We start from the raw sequence: 22,641 nt of genomic DNA, 5'->3' as shown, positions 1-22,641 counted from the left end.
TACCTCTACTTAGGAGAAGGTACAATTACTGGAACCGACCGTTCGATATCGTGCATATTGCCGGCTCCTGTCACAGGGCGTGGACGTTATCGACGAGTAGCCCTGCGTTATACCTGATGTGTATTACCGCGGTAAGTGGGTTATTGACATTTCCACCGGCAGTGTATAATATTATACTATCTAGGCCTGAGCGCAAGTTATCAGAGGCTCCTGGCCGAGGTACAGCAAACTGGTTCCGGAGTGGCAGCGCCGGCGACACGGTTCGTGCTGTGTTGTTTTCTCGAAAACGGGTTTCGTGCACACTAGGTGTACACACACACTTGGGATATTAGATTGGAAAAACGGACCTGACGCACACGATTACTGTACATACACACACATATATACACCGTAATAATATCGTATATGTACCTACCAAAGGGTTTGTGTCGGCGGTACACGCGTACAGACTAGAAACGTGTTTAACGTGACCGCCAAATCGCAGAATAAAAAAAAAAAAACGGAAGGAAACCGGCAGAGATAGCGACGAGAGAGAGAGAGAGAGAGAGTTTGCTAGAAAAGGTGCAAAATTGATTGTACACACCGCCAGAAGACATAATATATTATAATAATCAAACACACCCGGATGTAAGATGAAAATACAAGTGTCTTTGGCTTGTAAACAGAAAAAAAAAACACCAAGAACTCGGCAACTCAACCGGATTACAATGCTTGAAGGGTTGTCAAACTCGGCCTGGGACCCTTTACTACAGGGATTTTCAAAAAGTCACGACCTTGACCACAGCAGCGCATCCAAAGGTCGTCCGAAACGGAAAAACCCGCACGAGGCTATTAATTTTCAAATGAAAAACTGATAAAACTGAACTACGGATGAGAACCGGCGAATGCCGTGTAGCGAGAGACTATACTACTACATTATTGTACCTCTAATATTATGTAATTCTATAACATAATACATTGTGCCGTATAAAGAACACGGATAGTGTTACCACATAAGAACCGATTTTGGGTGGGTTTCGTGTCGCACTGTATAACAAGAGTACCTACTCACTTTGAACAAAACAGATAATTTAGACGAGTAAAACTATATTATACAATTTATGACGGTAAGACAAGTGTATGTAGCTTGTGAGCTGTGATTTATACTGACAACTACATAGTATGAAAATTGATTTTTATCAAAATTTATTGATACTCATTAGGTTATGATATGATTTTAAATACCTTAGTATATATTATTATCAAGTTAATTTTCAAAAAAAATACCATAGCACGCATAGAATAGTACACATAGTAAGAGGTTTCATTGAAAAATATACAATGACCTCACCATAATAATAATAGCATGTATCTATTTTTTTTATTTTTTTTTTATAACCGATGCATACATTATACACGTGTATTTTTTAACCGACAAATCCGCCTTGTTTTGGAGCACCTATGTATGTATATTTGTTTTTTGAGTCCGTGCCAACTGTAAAACCGAATTTTTAAGCTTCATTGTGCTCATATGATAATCGGTGCTAACGACACGCGACACACACGCTTTGGAATTAATAGTACGTATAATGAGCGTTCGTTGCCTCGACGTTATTATAACTATTTAATTATTATTATTAATGTTGTTAACATCGTCGAGAGAAGGAGTAGGAGGATGATTGTGTGAGACGCGTTTTTTTGTTTACCGTGTGTTAACGAACTCGTCCAATTTCAATAGCCCATTTTACTATGCACGAGCAGCACATGCCGCCGCCGGTGTCGCATCAGCCACAGTGTTGGGTCGTTTGGAAAAAAAATAATCTTCGAAAAACAAAAAAAAAACGTGTACACCGAGCTCGGCCCGTCCGGGGGGGGGGGTTTGGAATTTAGAATTGTTTTTTTGGCTTCGAAGCTGAGAAGGTGTGTTGTTGATATCGGCTCGTGTGTTTGGATGTACCCCCGGTTAGGCCAGCCGCGGCAAGACGTTCAAAGAAAGTGTCCACGTCTTCGAGTTATGAAATATGTATATTGTATAGAATTATTTTGAAAAGCCACTTGCCACCAGCAACGGCTTAGCACAGTACATACACACACACACACATACATTACACATGCTCTCCGGCTCAGCATTCAGCATTCTTGAACCCGGTCTCAACTCTCATTGTACACACACCGCCGCTCTCTCATCCCCGTCCGTCACCACGCCGGTTCGTGCACACAAAAGCACAATATAATAATAATAATAATAATAACGTATTGCAGTGACGGTGTCAAGTCTTGTCGTGTACACACACCTATCCTGTCCGGGGGTTACCAAACTATACAGAACCCTCGATCAGGACCAACATGTCCGCAGAGCTTCAGGGTGCATGAAATTAGAAACCACAAATGCATTGCCAATGTATTATAATTTATACTACCATAGTGATTGTCCTCCCCTCACATCTGACAGGACATCCTTCTCTTTAGCATCCTAGTATCCCACGGTATTTTAGATTTGATCCTATTGCGCCGGTTGCTGTATTTATAGTTATTACTATTTTTCTACATAAACTACTCTACCATAACCTTGAGTTTTGTAATCGCACGTATCTGTTAAGACATGTTTATTTTGTATAACTATTATTCTATTTGTACATTTTGATACAATGTGTACAATTGTTGAGCCATCATAATATATCATATATTAATAAAGGCTCTAAAAAAAAGGATATTTTACACTATACCGTCTACGTATTGGCGTCCAAGCGCTTTTTAAGAGTAATTTTATCATTTTCAGTCATAACAAAATACATCTAAACGTCTATACTTAGAGAGTTGTGCAAAAAACTATTAGACAAAACAAAGTTCAATTTTAACAGCTTTTGTAATGATGATTTTCACGTTGCTATACTACATTGCACACTATAGTGTTGTGTGTACCATATTTAATGTGTATATTAGCTACTCGTACGGTAGCAGCCTTTTAATGTGAATTTTGTTCATTCATTATGGCGTTGGGGAATGTTGTCGGACGGATTGAAAGAATTTTTTCATTATGGACGGACAACAACACAGGCACGATGATACCCATTTTCCGTCAATTACACGCCGTTATAATTACACAAGAATGCGCGTGAGCTCGCATCCGAACACTTGCATACCCTCTGTTATTATCATACCCAATTTACATATTATAATAATATTATACTTGTATCATTATTGTATGCCTTCCAGCCACAGGTTGTTGCAGTGGCTACTTCATCGGTTAATTATTATTTCAACAAAAAGAAAATCGATCGGTTTCGACCTTAGTGCAGGTTTTTTCCTTTAAACGCGTTCCCCGTCCGCAGTGAGTAATTAATTAAACACGGTTTGTTTAATTACGCCCATTAAGCACATAAAGCCATTAAGTGATATATATATATATATATATATGGTGTACAATAGCAGCACCGGTGAGAGCGAAACACGACGGTACTATTCGTATCTTAAAAAAAAAAAAATTAGATAATAATTAATTTAGTAATGGAAAAAAACAGCACAGATCTTATGCTTACAGCCGCACTACCGCACACAAAAAAAAACCTCTGCCAAATCACTTCCTCGAAACCAAAGTGACTATATTTTTTAACTAATCTTTGGCAACTCTATTAACTATTTATTTAGGAAACGGATTTTTGAAAATAGCCAAAGAACTTTAGAGTCTCTTTACACAATTCAAATTGGACCATTCTAAGTAGGCGAAATTTTGTCTGACTGTTTGGTCTAAAATAAGCCAAAATGACTCATAGAAAAAATTATATATAAAAAAAAAAAAAAAATTACCTCGAAGCTTGTACGAATTAACCGAAAATTGATATGTTTGAATTTGATTAAAACCTCTTTTTTTATTAAATATCGCCTATACAAAACTCCTTAAATGAAAAAAAATCAACCAATCTCGATCAAGCTTCCTCTTTTGTTAAAAGACAATAATACCTAAATGTTGTAAAGTTATTTAAATTTATTATTGCAGTATAAAATACAAACTCGACTATTGTCGGTCATACTTGGACATCATATTGATTTAAACTTGACAGCTTCTCGTATTTGATGTTTAGATTAATCTGAAAGTCAAGTCAGTCAAGTAGTCCAGTAAAGTTTTATAATTTATTCCTAATAATAATTAACGTTCCAAAAAAAAAAAAATCGCAACATTATTAAGGCGTTTTTCTCATAATAGTTATTTTGCAAATATTCCATTATTTTGGAAGTACCTCAATTATACATTGTTGGAAAAAAAATCATTATTTATTGTTTCATACAATATTCGGATTCACATTAAATTGTAATTAAGCATTTTAAAAGACTATACATTTATTATAACGCCAATTTTTTTTTTGTTTTCCGGTTTAACCCAATCGACCATATTAGGGAAGTTCTTAATTACAAAAAATCATTCCACCGACAACTACATCAGGTTATTATATCAACGGTTAAAATAGCCGAAATAATATAATAAGTATTAATTTGAACAACGACCTACTGGGTCCTATATTGAATTGTCATTACACAAAATATATCAAGCTACTTTAACTCATTCCATACATTGTAACGTGACGATTTACATATATGGTCATTGGCTGTTTATTACCGATATTGTATTAACAAAATAAACATGTTTACAAAACCAGATATGTAAATTAATAACATGCATATTAAATATTAACGAGTGCAATCATAATGTGCTGTTTTCTACCGACTTATACACACAAATAACACTAATTTAATTTAACCAATCAATATCAAAGGTTTCTTTAGCGGATTTCTAATTTTTTTTTCCACCGCACAAAACAGATAAGCGTCCAAGCGTTTTCAATGCGAATTACATCTGATCACCTACTACGTTTATAATTTATTCTCGATCGTATCAAGACACTGTTGATTTAAAATCACGGTTTAGACACAACGAGTTGGCTGTTATTTATCATATCGAGTTACTTAAATATTATCTTAGAAACAATCTAATGAAATAAAATGCTGAATTTATTATGGGAAAAAAACGCAATTAGCACCATTAAAATACTTAATTAATACCATTCAAATATTACCAATATAAACATATTCATTATTAAAGTCGGCCAAGTTAACTCAAACATTTTAAGTTAAAATTGTATCCAAGTAAAAAACTAGTATTGTCTCAACGGGTCGTTGTTTCAATATTTTCTTATTCAATCCTTTAAGCTTTTTTACTCTCGTTGCCCGTCACCGCTTACAGTTGTTTATTTAATTTAATATATTATTTGTATCAATAACGTTCATCCAATTCATAAAAAAGAATCGAATTGAACGGACCGGAAAAATACCGGTTTTACTACTTGTTTTTTTTTTTTTGTATCAAATAATACAAAAACCAAAATGTCAAGTCTACTACAATCGAGTCGATAACAATTATTATTATTTACAACATAGAAATTCGAAAAAACTACTTATTTTTGTTTTTTTTTTTTTTAACTCAAACTTGTTAACGCGTTAAAATATATGTCCAGCTACAGATGATAGGTCGGACAATGATCTTGACTCCAGGAGGGCACGGCCACCGCTTTCCTAGGATTTTTACCTATCCCGTACTCACGGGTTTGTTGAACGCAAACGGTCAGATCATATAATAAGATTGCGAGCATGCTTGGTACGCTTATATACAATAATAATAATAATATGTAAGTATGTGAGTATTATATATATATATATATATAGTTACCTGCATAGGCAGTTAATTTATTATGCAAATGGCCACCAGGACATACATATACATATATAAAACGTGTCACGGCCTATAAGGACACATTATACCTTATACCTTAGCTCTCCCCACCGGCAGGTCGACCCCGGCAAAGCGCACACAAAGTTTCCATCTCTTGTCACAACAGTCCGAGTCCTTTATATGTACCTACATACACATAATAATATAATACACACAACATACCGCTGTATAGAAAATGGTTGTTTTTGTCCTATATCACATAGATATCCTATATATATATATATTTTTTTTTTTTATTGCTCTCTTGGACTATCTGCAGCAGCCTGCAGCGTTGCCAACAAGTCAGGACCAACACACAAGGGGTTCGTAACTTGTTAGTACACCGGTAGTTGATTATGATGATGATGAAAAAAAAAGATAGGTAACTATATACATTTTTTAACGTCACACACTACCGAAATTAATTTTTCACCGGTAGGCGCTGCGCGCTATATACATAGTGTATTATATTATTACATTATGCATGTCCTACACGGCCGTTAAAAAATACACAGTACGAGGTAAGTATAATTTTTATAGATAGATTTTTTTTTTTATATAGATAGCAGTCGTTTGCGCGCGTTTAACATAACCGGATGTCGTCCGGTGTGCGTGGACCTATAACGGGACTGGGGGGGGGGGGGGTGGTAAAAAGGCGTTCGTCAAATTCTGTAACATAATAATGTATATATATATATATTTTTTGTATGTATGATTATATTATACAGCAGCGAAGCGATTCACAACATGTTCAAGACGGTCAGTGCGCTATTAGGTAACTGTCTTGGAGTTTGGCGGTCGTCCGACCAGAATGATATATGCTAATCCGTGTGTGTAATGGGGCTGCTGCTGCCGGAGGTAACCTTTTTTTTTTTTTTTTTGTATTTTTCGGCTAGGTTATTGACGGTCCGGTTTTTTTCGGAAATGCACCAACACGTTATAACGGCTGCCTGATAATTAATGGACCGACTGCGCACCGTTAGTCCGAACTGCTGCCGTTGGCTTTAGGAGCAAGGTACGACGACGTGTGTGGCGGTAGATTTCTAGAAGAGCGTTAGCAGAAAAATTAACTAACTTGCTTAAGCCGAGTCCATTCGGTTGGGTTAGGCTAGTCAAGTATAGTCAAGATGTACACTACCCGCTGATAGCTGTTGAAATGACAAACGCCATACGCGTATGGCTCGAATACAATTTATACTGCACAAAAATAAACATCAATGACTTGTAATTTACTTAGAACAATAATATGTTGTCCTTAGATACTTTGTATCAAGCTATGAAATGTTCAAAATCATAGTATTGTTTCCAAATCTCACAGAAATTCATGATTTACACTTCTATTATAAACAGCCTTTTTCTTTTAAAATACAGCTTTATCTAGACGTTTAGATGGAAAATAGATTCTTAGCTTTATAGAAATATTCAATTGAACTTTATTTATAAGTTTTAGCAGGAATTAGATAACTCCTACTTAAATTACATACACAGGAAATAAATAGTTTTCTTTGATTTTCCCAAAGTTGGGTGTTGTGGAATATTATCTGCTGTTCAGTTTAAGCCGACAAACAAATGTTTCTTTTTTGTAAAAATAACCTTTTTTTTTAAATTTAGTATTATTAAACAGAGTTAAAAAAAAAATGCTGTTCGAGATCAATTATTAAAAAAATGATTTCGAAAAAAACATTAATCGCGCGACCCTTTGCTTTGTTCTAAACATACAATTATACAAACATCATTATTATTGAATTGATAATAATATTGTACTGAAAAAACAACATATAACGCGCAGCAGACTATTGATGAAATACAATCATTAGACTCGTTTGCTTTAACTGGACATGACTTGTGACGTACATTCCGGCCGTGTTGTTTTTAATTTTTCAAGTAAATTTTTATTTTAAATGATCCGTGTTGATCACTTTTATTTTTTTTTTCATCACGAACTTTGATATGTTTTGAAATAATATTTAATTTATATTAATACACAAACGTTGGCCGGCGGACGTCATAGTTTAATTTAATATGGTCTTTAGGCGCGCAATAACATCAACGTCTAGGGTTTATTTTTGCAATCAATTATACCTGCTCGAACTCCTCACGTGTATTCCTCTTACTGTTTACCGTTGGTCGAAAGGTGAGTTTTACTGAGGTATAATCAAATTCGAACGGGGTTTGGCACCGGGACACTACTTGTCTTAGGACATCTTCTAATAGTGTAAAAATAATAATATGTTAAATGTTATCGTTTGGCATAAAAACGATATGTCAAATTCAATCATGTCAAACGGCTTCAGTGTTAAAATATTATGTTCAATGGCTAAGAAATAGGCACTAGGAAATTCTTTAGAACACTATAATTTATGATTGATTCGACAAAAATAGCTTTTATAATAGCGGCCATAAATTAGTATCATTATGTTTGAAAGTTTCTACAGAGTATAATATTGTTTTATTAGGCTTGTTTGTTTATATTATATTGTACAATATGTACACTGTAAATAATATAACCAGTCAAGACGGCCAGTTAACGATAAATGGCGATGAAAAATGATTATTCTGATGATCATACTAAAGTCATTTAAGGTCATCCTATTATAAGCTCAATGCTAGTGACCTTTATATATATATATATTTTTTTTAACTTTACGATAGCCTGTATTATTTTATACTGCATTAATATTATAACGAATAATCATAATTATTGTTATCGTCGAAATTCTTTTAACAATAAACAATATTAATAGTACACAATTTTGCAAAACTTATAATGGAACTAAATCGAAATGTATACATGTGCGTACGACCGACATTAATCGTTTAGTTAATTTTAATTATGTTTTTTTTTCAAGTACAAAGAAATAAATATATCGTCAAGTCAGTTGCAAATTTAACCGAATGCAAACACAAATAGTTGTTAAAAAAACTGATAAATGTAATATACTCAATCCAAGACCTGCAGAACGTATTGTCGTTTATTTATGTACAACTAAAAAGTATGATGACTAATAATGTTGTCTACTTAAAATATAAAATTTGTTTCTACACATAGATGGGTCAACACATCAGTTTACCCGGGAGTTACTTGGCGCTATCTGTGAACACGTTTCAAAACAAACCTTGATGTCAAATGAATTGTATTCTTTAAAATCTACGGCGCTCTTCTGTATTGCCAGACTTTCAAGAAATATAATATAATATCTGCGGTGTTTGTTTAGAACGGATTTTCGAAAAATTTAGGACAATTTAAATAATAAATTAGGATTTATTCTAACATGAAAAGGATTTTCATCAAAATCCCCCCAAAAAAAATAATAAGTAATTATTTTTCTTAAGAAATCTAAACGAGTCAAGTACAAAATCATAAAAGTACTTGAGACACCATTTGTTTTACTTTAATATTCCAACCAAAGTTAACAATAAGTAAGAAAAAAAAAGGGAGGAGGGTGTTTTGATATTTTCATGGTTTTGCCAAGATACATAACATCTACAGTGAGTTACCTAAAGAATATCCTACATAAGTCTGGAACTAATTTTATTATTTTATAAAAAATTAAGTCAAAGTGAAATAATTATAGGTTGAAAAATATACGAATTTTCAGGGTGTTTTTGTCGACTTTGACGAAAACATTAACGGCTTGTGTTGCTTAATTAATAAATTTAAATAACATGGTAATATGATTCCTACACGTAACAATTTAGATGATATAATTTACAACACTGTGCTATTCGCCACACTTGTGACATTTCAATGATCGATGACGATCATTACTGGTATATTTTATGTGGGAAGAAAACATATGTTTGTAGGTACCTTAACAAATCAACAATAAATGACACAGTCTTTACCGACTGCTACAACTTGGGATAAAATATATATAAATACCGTCAGATTACACATATATAATAAGCGTGTTGGACAGATATAAACTCTAAAAACCGCGTGTAAAGAATATGAAAATATTATATTAAATGCAATACAAACATAGAATATCACTACCGTCCTCTGTCATGCACATTTCATAACATCAAATAACGGCGGACATAATAATATATCGATATTGTTGCTATTGCAACGGTTATTAGGTCAAGATTAGAGCTTTTCTGAAATATATATATATATATGTATAATGTGAATAAATTTACAAAAAAAAACGTTCACACAAAGTCATTGAAAAACGTCCTACGCACAACAGTGCCAATTATGTGTATTGTAATATTATGATCTGATACAATAATGTATACCTAATAAGAATATTAATAAGGTAAAATACAGTTAAATACAGTTATTTGTATCGCAAGGACAATACGAAGAAGCGCCAGCCCGAGTTGCTGTGTTCCAAAAATGTATATTAATAATTCATATTGTTTAAATATGTCAATAATATCATCGGCCAAAAGACGGATCTACCTATATTATCTACAATAATCGATTGAAAATATAGTTTTAGTGAATACTTCATAAGTTATGTTTGGTATACAAATCGTTGTGTCAATATAGAATTATAAATATTAATCGAATTGTTCAAAATTAACCTTACGTAGGTTTATCTGAACAAGTAATATACGATATTAAGTCAATATAATGTTAACAAGTGGTCGGAGATCAAGGCGCATATAACTGATCGCTTTGATTACAACAACTAATAGACAAGAATAATGATGAATTGTACAAAAAAAAAAAAGTGTAAATATAATATAATTAAAAATGTAACGAACGATAATTGATTAAATGACCCAATTGTTATAGGTAAGTGTACAAAGAGATTGACTAAACTGTTGGTGAACTCAACCGGCAATCTGATTACTAATGTAATGTAGAGGTCGTATACCGTACAATGTCTACAACAGCTAGAAACTTAGATAATATAAGGTATCAACAATTCCGAAGAAAAGGTTATTGCCGTGGAATTTTTTTTATGAAATCAACATGTAAAAAGTATTATAACATATTATTTTGTTGATGTTATGATAATATTATTTTACATAATATCAAGTATTGGCAACGAAGTATTATGAAAAGGTTTTTTTTAAACATAAAATAATATACAATTATTGCTGTGTGGATATAAAGCCGACAATTAGAATCGTTGGTGTTTACATTCGAATGTAGTGTGTTTGAAATGTGCTCTTCCACATAACTGTCTATCATAACCATTATCTTGTCACTGCACCGTTTTATGTACCGAAACATTTTATACATAAAACTAATACTAAACAAGCATAAGTTTATCAAATGGCAATGTGACATAAACTCCAAAATAATGGTATTTTGAACACATTGTGTGTCGGATAATATATTATGCAAATTGTCACATTCGGTGAACACCTAGTTGTACTTAACACAATGTTTATTGTACGCGGGCGGTGTACAAGTATGCGAACGTGGGAGTGACAAAAAAAAACAAGGGGGCCCGGCCGCGACCCCCCCGAAAGTGACTGGATGTTATTTTTTAGCTTCAATGTTTTCTTATACTGAACTTGTGACTAATAAGACGATGACGAAAAACCCAACCCGCGCCCAGGCAGTTAGCCAAATAGTAACATAATATCAATTAATTAGTATTAATATATTATTATATTCCGAGTGACTTTGTTACTTAAGAAAATGTATTTAATTAATTTTATCCGACCACGCGAAATTATAAATGGTAAATATTATTATTTATAGAAATTTTAATAATTTTAAGAGACATTTAACGTGATTTAGTGTGTTATTTGAATTTTTTGGGGTTTTTTCGACAAATAAATAAGCATACAAATAATTATATTATTATTAATAATTCATATTACATTTTTTTAAATTATATTATTTGTATAACTATGTATATTATACAACTATTTAAATAACTACTCTATATATATTTTTTAAATATATTTGTTAAAGCCTCACCGACCTTTCAAAGTTAAATGGTAACATACAATAGTACTTTTTAAATAAAAAATTATTTTGACAGGTAGATTTGGAAATATTGTAAAATACATAACAATAATATGTACAGAAAGAATAGCAAAACTAATAAATTGCAATTATTTATCAAAATTAACGAGGCTTAAATTGATCAGCCTGTACATGTGGTAAAGATATAAAATCTACTTGAACCCTAAACCATAAAAATTATAGACTTCTTGCTGTATATGTGACAAAAAAATTACCTATTGTGTCTGTAATCGGGTTTTAAGGTTGTATTTTTTAACTTCATTCCTCAATATAAAAGTTTGACAAGAAATTTTCGCAAAAAAATTGTTTATGGCTAAACCAGATCTATATCTAGTCTAAATTTCAGACTTTGAGTAGAAAAACTTAAAAAATTAAAATGAAAGGAAGGGGGTGAACTTATTCGACTTTCGGGTTTTTTAAATATAAAGTATAACCTTTCAGTTATCACGACAGTGTAACGTTACCCGTGTAAATACTTAACGTGTAAGGAATGATATTATGTGTTGTCATGCCGGGGGCTAAACGAGGGGTAGAAAAAAATGCTATCTCCGGTATTTGGGTTGGGATTTTTTCCTCTTTGGAAAATATCGAAAACATCAAAACGTACACCGACAACGCACGTCGACACATACATACATAAATATTTCATTGGGCTGTCGTTTAAAAATGCTAAAACCAGTTCCGGTGTTTGTCAAACGCGAGACGACAAAAAACCTAACCTTTGCTATTGGGCCGGTCATGCCGTGTTCTAGATTTATATCTCTAATAATAATGTATAATTCTTCTCGTGTCTCTCATCAACAGTGAAGATGGCGAAGTACCACGCAGCAGCACAGTGTAGAAAGATTTTTTCAAAGAATTCGCTGTACACGTGCAAAGGAAAAAAACTTCAGCGCAGGACGTCGCAACAGACTTTACACACTTGACAACAGCCGAGTAAATTTATTGTTTACATTCTTGAAATGACAACAGTTTATATTTTATTATTATTATTATTAACGTTAGATAGTCGCTTGCGCGCGTTCCAACCGAGTGGCTATAACAACGTATTTTGTACCATAGCGGTATTTTGAACGCAGCCTTTTAACTGATCAACATTGGGATGTAAAAGAGTGGATTTTTATGACATTGGTAATTAGATACTGGAACCTAGTAACCTAGTATACCGACGGTGTATCTTAACAAGCCTACACACGTGATTTGGGCGGTGCAACCCAAACGGCTCCCATCCATTGTTTGTTTTTTTCCAAACTGCTCCCGTTGAAAAAGGTTTCACGAGTAGGTAAATTCCCAAACGGCTCCGGTATTCGGTACTATGCGTATATTATCAAGTCTCATTAACTTTTCAAAAAAACTTAAACTTAAATTTAAACCTGTAACCTCCTCCTAGACTGTAGCCTACAAGGATATTTTTAGTTAAAAACGGAACCGTTTGGGAATTTACCTGTTTGTAAAACGGGAGCCGTTCGGGAATTTCGGGAGCCGAATGGGCTACGTCCGATTTGGGCTGGGATCGGGCTAAGCACAAAGCTCAACCCCAGAAGCTTGGACTTATTTTGCCAACGGTTGCTTACCTCGGTTTCGCGTACTTGAACCGGCCTGGAACTTGCAAAAGAAGTCCGGTCGGATGTTGTAGGCGGCCAAGAACTGTTGACACAGCGAGGTGACGTCCCGGCTGATAAGAACCGCAGTGGGTCTAGTGGTGGTGGTGGCGGTGGTGGTCTTGGCCGGTGCTGGCACGGCCGCTGCTGCTGCTGCTGTAGTTGTCGCCGGTGCATTGCGGCGGTCGTCTTCGTACGTTTGGTCGGCTAACAGCGTGGACTCGAACCCTTTGGCGGCGGCACACGGTGACATCTGTGGGAAATTGGCATGCTCAAAGGGATTGCATTTTTTAAGTTTAAGAAAACAAAATTTTACATATATATATATACAATCAATACAACGTCGGACGGACGTCGTTGAAACGCGCTAAACCGACCGCGCGCGGCTGTGCACCGGTTGTGTGGCGTGGGCGAGCACTGTAAAAATACAATAATATCATGACTTAACCGGACAAAAACGTTTGTACGGCTATATGGTGGGTAAGGGCTAATAGGTTACACCCATCCTTATAGTAATAATCAAATGTATACGTACATCATATTGTGCACGCGGACCGACGACGACGGATTGTACGCACTGTCGAGTTCGCGCTATTTTTTATATTTTAACGCGTATACGTTTTTTTTTTAAAAATTAATTTTAATAACAGGCCACGGCGTATACGGATTGGAAAATACAAAAACAAAAAACCGGTACGGCCAGAGTCACGACTACTCGATGGACACACCAGATTTCACCTGGGCCGTGGCTCGTGCTAGACTATGGCCGACCCGATGATGACTTTTGATTCGGTATCGGCCAAAGCGAATTATTATATTATTATGCTCAACGACTCTCGGCCCAAGTGGTGTTTTTTTTAGTGATTCTCACGGGTCGCACCCAAAGTATTTAAGAAAAAAAAACACACACACACACAAATTTGAGTCCAGCTATATAAATTACAACAGCTACACACAAACGCGGTCCGACGCTTTGAAACACACACACACACACGACTCTTGAAATCAGCTTATAATCCCTTGTCGAGTAGCCCAGACCTCTAAGTAGGCGTTTGTGTATATAACAAGTATAATATATCATTATTATTATTATTATCACAGTTGATTTACTGCACGGAAGCCGTGACTCACGCGATAAACGCAGTAACAAGTATCAACGATTCTCGCTGTATAGTTATCGTATAAACTTATTTATTAGTATTATTACCTTATTTATTTATTTATATTTTATTAATACAACACCATCATATTAGTACAACGTTAGTAGACTAGTTTATGGACGACATATTATACTTTTGCCGTGGTAAATATTCATTCAATCGCACTTTGGCACATGCTAAACATATTTTGGTCCAATTACTTTTGCTGTCTATAACGGTTCGTTTTACAACAACAGTTTACCATACCAAAAAAAGAAATGTACACATTTTTGGTTTCAAATCCAAGCAACTATGTAACACGGTTGCAGCAATCGCAAAGCGGTTCTGTATGGTAGCAATTAACAATGTTGGATTTCTTCTCGTTAAGTTTCTCCCAAAGTTCATTAGAGCCGTGTACGCTTTGCATACGCCAATATAGACAGAGAGAGAGAAGAGCGTTTACTATAGAAGTCTCTGGAGTACAATAGTGCTAACATCAAGAATCAAGATAGATTAAAATTATTTAAAAGCAACGGTAATATCTAAAGCCATTAGTATGATTCGTCGCGTCACATTAAAATGGCAAGTCAAGTCGATAAGTTTTCATTTTATTCGAATGCCTCGTTTGTTTGTTTTAATATTCAATTAAATTATCCGGTTTATTATCGGGTTTTAATGCATAATATTCATTGAAAATACATTCTGCGCGGACAATGCGCATTATAAACATTATACTATTTAAGCGCCTTTTCTTTGAACATTCCTCTACGGTTGGGTTTCACGCTGAGACGACATAATGGATAAATACAAAGCTGTACGAATCACAACGTTCAAAGTAAATCGATTTGACATCTCACATTATAGGTGTACGGTCCGTACAGAGAAACAACTGTGCAGCGTTGACGGGTGTGGGCACTTATTATCCAATTCAAGACTGCCATTGTTTGTATATTATGTAAAACTGATAATCACATCCCGGATCTGATGTAGTTTTTTTGAATTTACAACTTTTCATATATTGTATTTTCTTAAAATAATACATTGAAGATCTTTAAGCCCAAGATTTTTCAGCCAGATATTTTGCCTAAGTCAATAATATACTTATAGATTTGTTTAGAGTGCGAGTGAAATGTGTAAATAATTATATTGAAAAACAATTGAATAATTTCCATAGATCAATAATAATGTAGTGGGATTTAAAAATTTGTTCGACTAGAGTTGACTTTTCATAAAATACATGATAAGTGTCCAACGATAAATAGCGGGTGTCAAAAACCAGTCTGGTTGTCTACCCTTCGTACCTACCTACTGTGCATGTAATCCCATCAAAATAACATATTGCTGCTTATAACCGTGCGCGGTCAATTGTAACCCTCTCTGTGCATCCGTCAAAAGAATTACCTAGTTATTATTCGAGTAGAAAAATATAAATACAAAAATATGTAAATTCGTGCGCTAAGAAAATGAAAAAAAAATTATCCATTCCATTATTAATCAAAAAACACGGTTTACTCAATTCAGTCAGGCAACTTAAATAACTGTTTGATTCGATTACTTTGGACTTGTCACTATATGCAAAATATGCACCAATGTATATGACGAGAAGACAGCAGACACTATAGTGAGGTTTAAAATGTATAATATGGTTATCGCGGTCGCTCTCCAAGTCTGACGACCAACGACAGCGACCAATTTACAAGAACAATAGTGCCAGTGTCTCTAATCCTATCGATCGCAGTCATCACACAATGTGTCTTGAAAGAAAGAAAAAAACACAGGGAAAAAAACCAATAATATAATATACACAATCAGATCCATTGTTGTTTGGCCTGCTAATGGTGTCCCCGAGACGACGAGCAGTGGACAAAAGCGATAGCGGTTATTATATTTTCGGTCCAATTAAAATATATACCTACTTTAAAAAAAACATAACTCCTTCCCTTGTGTGTTTGAACATTTTCACTGGCCGATAACCAGTTTTGGATAATTAGTTTCAACGGTATTTAAGTTTAAAATTTTAGCAAGGGCAAGAGAGTAGAGATGTTCGTTTATCCGTATACTCTATACTCAAACGAACCCCTCCTAACTTTTAAACTTTAATACATTTGTAAATTAATTATCCAAATCCGGTTGTCGACCAGTCAAAATGTTCAGCAAATCATTCATAATTTAAAAAGTTAATCAGCTGAACTTCGTCGGGTTCTAACACATAGGGGTTTTATTTTTTAAAAATATATTAATTTAGTCCCAACTACACTAATAAGTAATAACTATAAAAGTATAAAAAAAAAGTCTAACATCTTCTAAGTTATTGACATGTATTTTTACCTCTAAATGTAAATAAAAGCGGTGACATCGAAACGTTTCCATAATCAATCCGAACAAAATAAAAAAAATATTATTAGTCGTTTGTTAACAGTCATTCGGCACGCCGGTCGGTTCTTTATTAGAAAATATACCACTCTAAAAAGAAAAAAATCCTCAGACGCCGCTGTCGACATTATTAATGATGACAATACCAATTATTAGTATTATTATTCATTCAACAACAATAATGATATATCAAAACGACTGGCACAGCAGAGCCGGCTTATAAATTATTATCAAATCGTTCCTTATCAGCATCACACATCTTAAACGATAGGCTATGCCAGTGTTATAAGACGTTCCCGTCGCTTTTTGTTCAAACAAACGATGGGAAAGCGGTTTGGACGCTCGAAAATCTTAAACAACCCAAATGTTTCTTGTTCGGTAAACAAAACACATTGCGTTTAGGGACTTTTTTTAAAATGGCAGGACTTTCCAGGGGGGAGGGGGAATAGAGGAAAGGGGGATAGGGAAACGACACTGTTTGTGAATAATAATTGTAAAACACCTCTCAGAAACGGCCACTCAAACCTGATCACATTGGCATTGTCATAATTATTATACATGTTGGACAGTTGAAGCTTTAAAAGGAATAACGAAAGTGCGTTGTATGTGGACACGCGCATCGACTGGTTAATAGTGGAAAAACTTCTCGTTTTACAGATATATTTTGTTCTTCCCGGTTTAAAGAGAAAGTTTAAAATTGTATAACAGGATGTGTAAATTTAATCGTGTCTACTGTATTAGGTAGTATGTTCATTTGGGCTTGGCATTTTTTTTGTAATTTTCCTAGGAAAATTATTCTCAATTGTGGTTGACAAATCATTGCGGTTAACCCGTGTATCCGTCAATTGTGAATAATAATATATAAATTATAATTCAGTTAATTGCCTAACAAGAGATCGATTAATAATTTCCCGATATAAAAAAAAACCCCAATAAGAAGGGGCTGGGTTCAGATTAGGTTAGGTTACATCCCCTTCACCATCGCCCTTAGCGGTCAAGTTTATACATTTTTGGCTTGGCACATTTTTCAATCCTTGCGTTTTAAAACGTATTTAAAACTAAATGCGGTTTGTAGAGTTGTATTTAAATAAAAAAAAATATTGAAAAGTCATTGATGAGAAAGCCCAATGAATTTGAAACAATTTTTTTGGAATTTTATCTTTTTTTTTCAACATCCTTTTATCCTCTCTAAAAATCTTCCTTTTGAAGTTACCTGTTAATCAAATCGAGTAAGCCGTCGGTCTGCAGTTTGCACGTGGTCTGGCCATGGCGCGGTGGCGGTTAACTTGCTATACAAGCAAACTCCCAAGTCGGACTTGACGGCGGCACAGCTGATCGAGCGCGCACTTCGGCCGGAGCACGTTTTGTAAGTAAACACACTAAACTTACCGCACGCGCACCGGTGCGGTCCAGCGGTGCTTGTAAGCAAACCGGTTTCGAATAAGATGTGCCCATGACGCCATCTGTGCCTTTTCAACGGACAAGATGATAAATAAAAAAATGTATATAATCTCCGTTGTCGTTGTTGTGCGCGCAGTCGGTGTTATATATATATATTATATTGTCATAAACGGCAGAGGACTTGGAGTGTACGGTAAACGCGAACCGGAGATAAAACGACGATACGGATCTCCGCGACCATGGTGGATCCTCGATCAATTGTGTGGGTTCACGAGTGCAGCATATGTCCACAACACCCGTGCGAAACTCAAGCAATAACAAAAAACCGGTACGGCAAGCAATACCACGGTTAATATTATATATATGACTATTAATGGATCTCAGACTCCATGTAGGGCTAAGGATTTTTTTTTTCATACGGGTATATATAATATTTACTATATATTTGTTTTTTTTTTTAAGGTTCTCCGAGACTACCTCAACAGCAAAAAATGTGACCACCGCTATTATTATTAGGCTGTACATATACGGCAGTCTGTTGATTGCATGCGGCCTTTTTTTTTTTGAGTTTTAGATCGAAAAGCCAGACAAAATTTCTACTACCTAAGATGGTCCGATGGTTTCAATTCTGTAAAAATATCGGCTTCCCGCCTAACATAGTTGAGTAGCCAAAGAACTCGAATCTCTTAACATAATTGAAATTGGACCATCCTACGTAGTCGTCATTTTGTCTGGATTTTTGGTCTAAAAAAAACCTAACTAATATTTTTTATATCAACTTTTTAAACTTAACCGTGTTGATACGACTCGATAAAATAATTGTATATACTATATTTGTATTGTCATTGAAAAAAGGCTTTGAAAGAATCACCTACACACGATCAAATATTATAAAAATGAATTATCGTTTTCGATAACATCGTCTGCGGTGAAGTCTCTGTTGGGTTGGCAAAAACCGGATAGAATATACACAGAACTCATCACCAATGTTAAGGGGCTACTACACCTGCGTTGTTTTGGTCGAAAACAGCTCATTTTACTTTAAACGTGCCGTCCCTAAGAATATTCGGATTTAAGTTTTGAAAATAAAATTTGAATTCTTCATGACATTTGCAAGGCATCGACCGTGCGGCATTATCTTAGAATTATTTTTTTTAAATTAATTATTTCGGTTTAAAAAAGTTTAAAATGTCAGTTTTTTACATTGAAATAATTAATTAACTGAAAATAATATTAAAATTATGCCACGACCGATGCTTTGAAAATTTCACGAAGAATTCAATTGTTTTTTCAAAACTTAAATCTGAGTATGTTTAAGTAAGTTCTGTTCCTAGTTGAAACATATTATGTTTTTGTACAAAAATAGACACTGTATGCGTTCTAAAAGCGGAAATAAAAAATATCAAATATCAAAATAGATCCCACTTTCCTTTGCTAATATAATATATGTTTGCACATTTTAGTTTAATGTCAAGTTTTAGTGAAAAATTGCCTATACAATGCGCCTGTGATTACAGTTTACAACGTTATGCCACAAAGAAATAATTGTGAAAACAATTTACCAAGTGACCTTGGATCATTTCTGTGACTTTCATTATTCATATATCACAAGAACCGTAATGATTAGAAATTGCACTATTGCCATATTGTCAAGTGTTAGTTACCAACAAGTGTTAATAATGTGAAACGCGATTTTGGACCAAAAACCAAAACAAATCTAATTAAAAAAAATTGTACTTAATCCTAACGGATTTAAATACTATTATATAGGTGTATCATGTAGTTTGTACTAGATTGATTACATTATACAGCAGAATGTCGTTTTTTCGTTATTATCTTATATTACCTTTATATCTTCAAGTTTTTGTTGCACACACAGAACAGACACAGATACATTATCATTAGTATGGCATAATAAAAAATAAACCAACAATGCAATTAGCTAGAAATTGTACGAATGTTTTATAAAATCAAGAAAATAACAGGTAAATTTCAATTAAAAAATAAATACACCTTTTCGGGTTGACGTCGAATCTTAAATAATGATAAATAAATGCGTCTTACTATTTTTGTATAATATATATAATATATATTTTATACGTACAAGAATGATGTATAATTAATTAATACTTTTGAAAATAGTAGTTTATGTAGAAGAGTATGTTTTCACTGGTATCAACTGGCATCAATGCCTATTGTACAAATTATTATACATTATATATTATTATTATACTATATTACCGTTACAAACGATATCGGAACAGCCTTAGATGCAATTTTAAGATTGTAATTAAGATTTTCCGACAAGATACATAGCGCATAATTACAAACCTATGGTCTGTGATTTTGGGTGTTGGTTTTGATTTGTAACACACCGCTTAGTTTCGGAACGCCCAATATTTTTTATTTGGTTTTAATTACATTGTACGGCAATTTCCGTTGTTTATTTTATACTTCCTCTGATTCTGAGCTACGGTTGTGTTCAGACCCCATACAACATCTTGATAGGGTTTGACTGATGATTAATCGCTTTGGAATATTCACAGAACAATATTCAACGTACAACCTGAGCAACTCAAGTATTTCAATACAACAATTTGGCGTGCGCCGTACTCGGTGTGTGTATGCAATACATCATACATCATTTAAAAAATATTCCCATGCATAGATACGGCACGGGGATTATTGATAAAAAATAACATTTAGAAGTAAAAAAGTTAAATGCAAAATCAGACTTTATGAGATGTGAATATAAAGCAGCATTTGTGAATTTACTTTTTTTTTTTTTAATGGAAATAAAAAACAATAAATGTGTTTTATTTTTAATGTGTTATACATTGAAATTTTTTTTATAGTATTCAATTGAATTAAAACCAAATAACCTCCTTGCTTAAATTGTCAAAAACACGTTGATAGTTAAAAAACATGATACTGTAAAATATAGACAAAAATCTTCATACAAAACTTGGTACCTTCTTTTGAACTGGGTCACTTACTATATCATACAGCACAACAATCTACAGGGTGATCCATCTGGCGTAAGACATTCATTCTCTAAGAAAATATGGTTATTTTGAAAATGATTTTTTCCCCAAAATTGTAGCTACATATTCGACTATATTTATCAATATGTTGAATAATTTTACCTTTATCCCTTACACGTAAAACAAGTATAAATCTAGTTTTTTTTTTAATGGCAACATATGTTTTATTTCCATTAATACGTGGACACACATTTTTAAACTAATGTTAGTGTTTGAATTATTAATTTTCATCAATCTGTTCGTTTGCTATGACTTTGCAAATATCTTACAATTCACATTATAATTTATTATCGTATGTCTTTTCCAAATTCCAGTAGCCCACAAAATTCATATTTATATTTGCATTGTCCAATAGGCCAGAACATCAATAACCAAAGTCTAAACACAATAAAATATTTTAATATAATGACAGACAAGCGGACCTTATCATAAATATTATTATTTATTGGGAAACTGTTGTGCTGATTGATCTTAAATGCAGATCTTCACATTATCATATCAAACAAAGAGATTGATAGCAATTAAAAATTCAAACCCTAACAATTATTAAAACTTTTTGTCTACGTATTTATGAAGTTAAAAACATAATATGTTCCCGTTTGAAAAAACCAAGTCCAAACTATTATTTTAATTATAAAGTGTTGAAGGTGAACATTTTCCAAGTATAGTAAAATCTATAGGTAAATCTATAAGTATAGGAAAAATATAATTTTCAAAATATTCATATTTTCCGAACATATTGGTGTCTTACGTCAGATGGATCACTCTGTATTTCTATTTCTAAAATATCGATTACCCGCTTAACTGGATGGGATAATAAGATATTAAAACATAAAAACATAGATATAGTACCATTGAATGTATATATTTTCAGTAAAATCGCTTTAACTTTAATTAACGATCAAATCCTATATCAGCAGATACTTTTTTGTTATAGTTGTGTGGCAAATGAAAGAAAATATTATAACGAGTAAATTATTAGTAGATATGCTTACGACAGCCCTGCAGCGTAACCGTGTTCAAGATGGTAAAACATATCCAATGATAAATGAAACACTGTTGTGATAGAAAAAATTATAGAGGTCGATAAATGATGCAATTTTTTTTTGAACTACGAGTGATGTACATTCAAATTAATCGTTTTTTTTTTTTTTAAGAAATCAACAACGTTTGTACCTAATTCATCTAACATAGTAATAAATATAATCGGTGTCGTCCACCGGCGGTAGCCCGTGGCTGTATGAATGTAATTGATGTTGAAATAATTACATTTCTTATGGTTTTTTTTTCTTCATTAAAGTGTAATAATATAATGCCGACCGTCGTTGAAATGCGAATCCTGTAAAATTCTGCGAATTACCTAGTTTGGCCACGTTTAAGCGCGAAACGGTATGTCGTCAAT

At 33.7% G+C, this 22,641-nt stretch overlaps 1 protein-coding gene across 1 annotated transcript in view; it reads right to left on the bottom strand.

Moving 5' to 3' along the window:
* Window positions 1-18,228, bottom strand: part of LOC126834170 (unconventional myosin-IXAa) — a 55,928-nt gene extending 37,700 nt beyond the window's left edge. Inside the window, exons 1-2 of the mRNA XM_050565913.1 lie at window positions 18,008-18,228; window positions 13,256-13,535 (exon numbers count right to left, since the gene is read on the bottom strand). Of these exons, the coding sequence (XP_050421870.1) occupies window positions 13,256-13,535 (280 nt within the window). The 5' untranslated portion in view covers window positions 18,008-18,228. The remainder of the gene's footprint in view (window positions 1-13,255; window positions 13,536-18,007) is intronic.
* Window positions 18,229-22,641: the final 4,413 nt, after the last annotated feature.

This window comes from Adelges cooleyi, unplaced genomic scaffold, assembly GCF_023614345.1.
Source record: "Adelges cooleyi isolate 19-005CV unplaced genomic scaffold, UGA_ACOO_1.1 ACOO_flye_CR_arks_rails_tigmint_CR_PRNA_21, whole genome shotgun sequence".
Taxonomy (NCBI): domain Eukaryota; kingdom Metazoa; phylum Arthropoda; class Insecta; order Hemiptera; family Adelgidae; genus Adelges; species Adelges cooleyi.
Note: the sequence above shows the minus strand (reverse complement) of the source record. Positions and strands in the feature narration are given on the sequence as shown.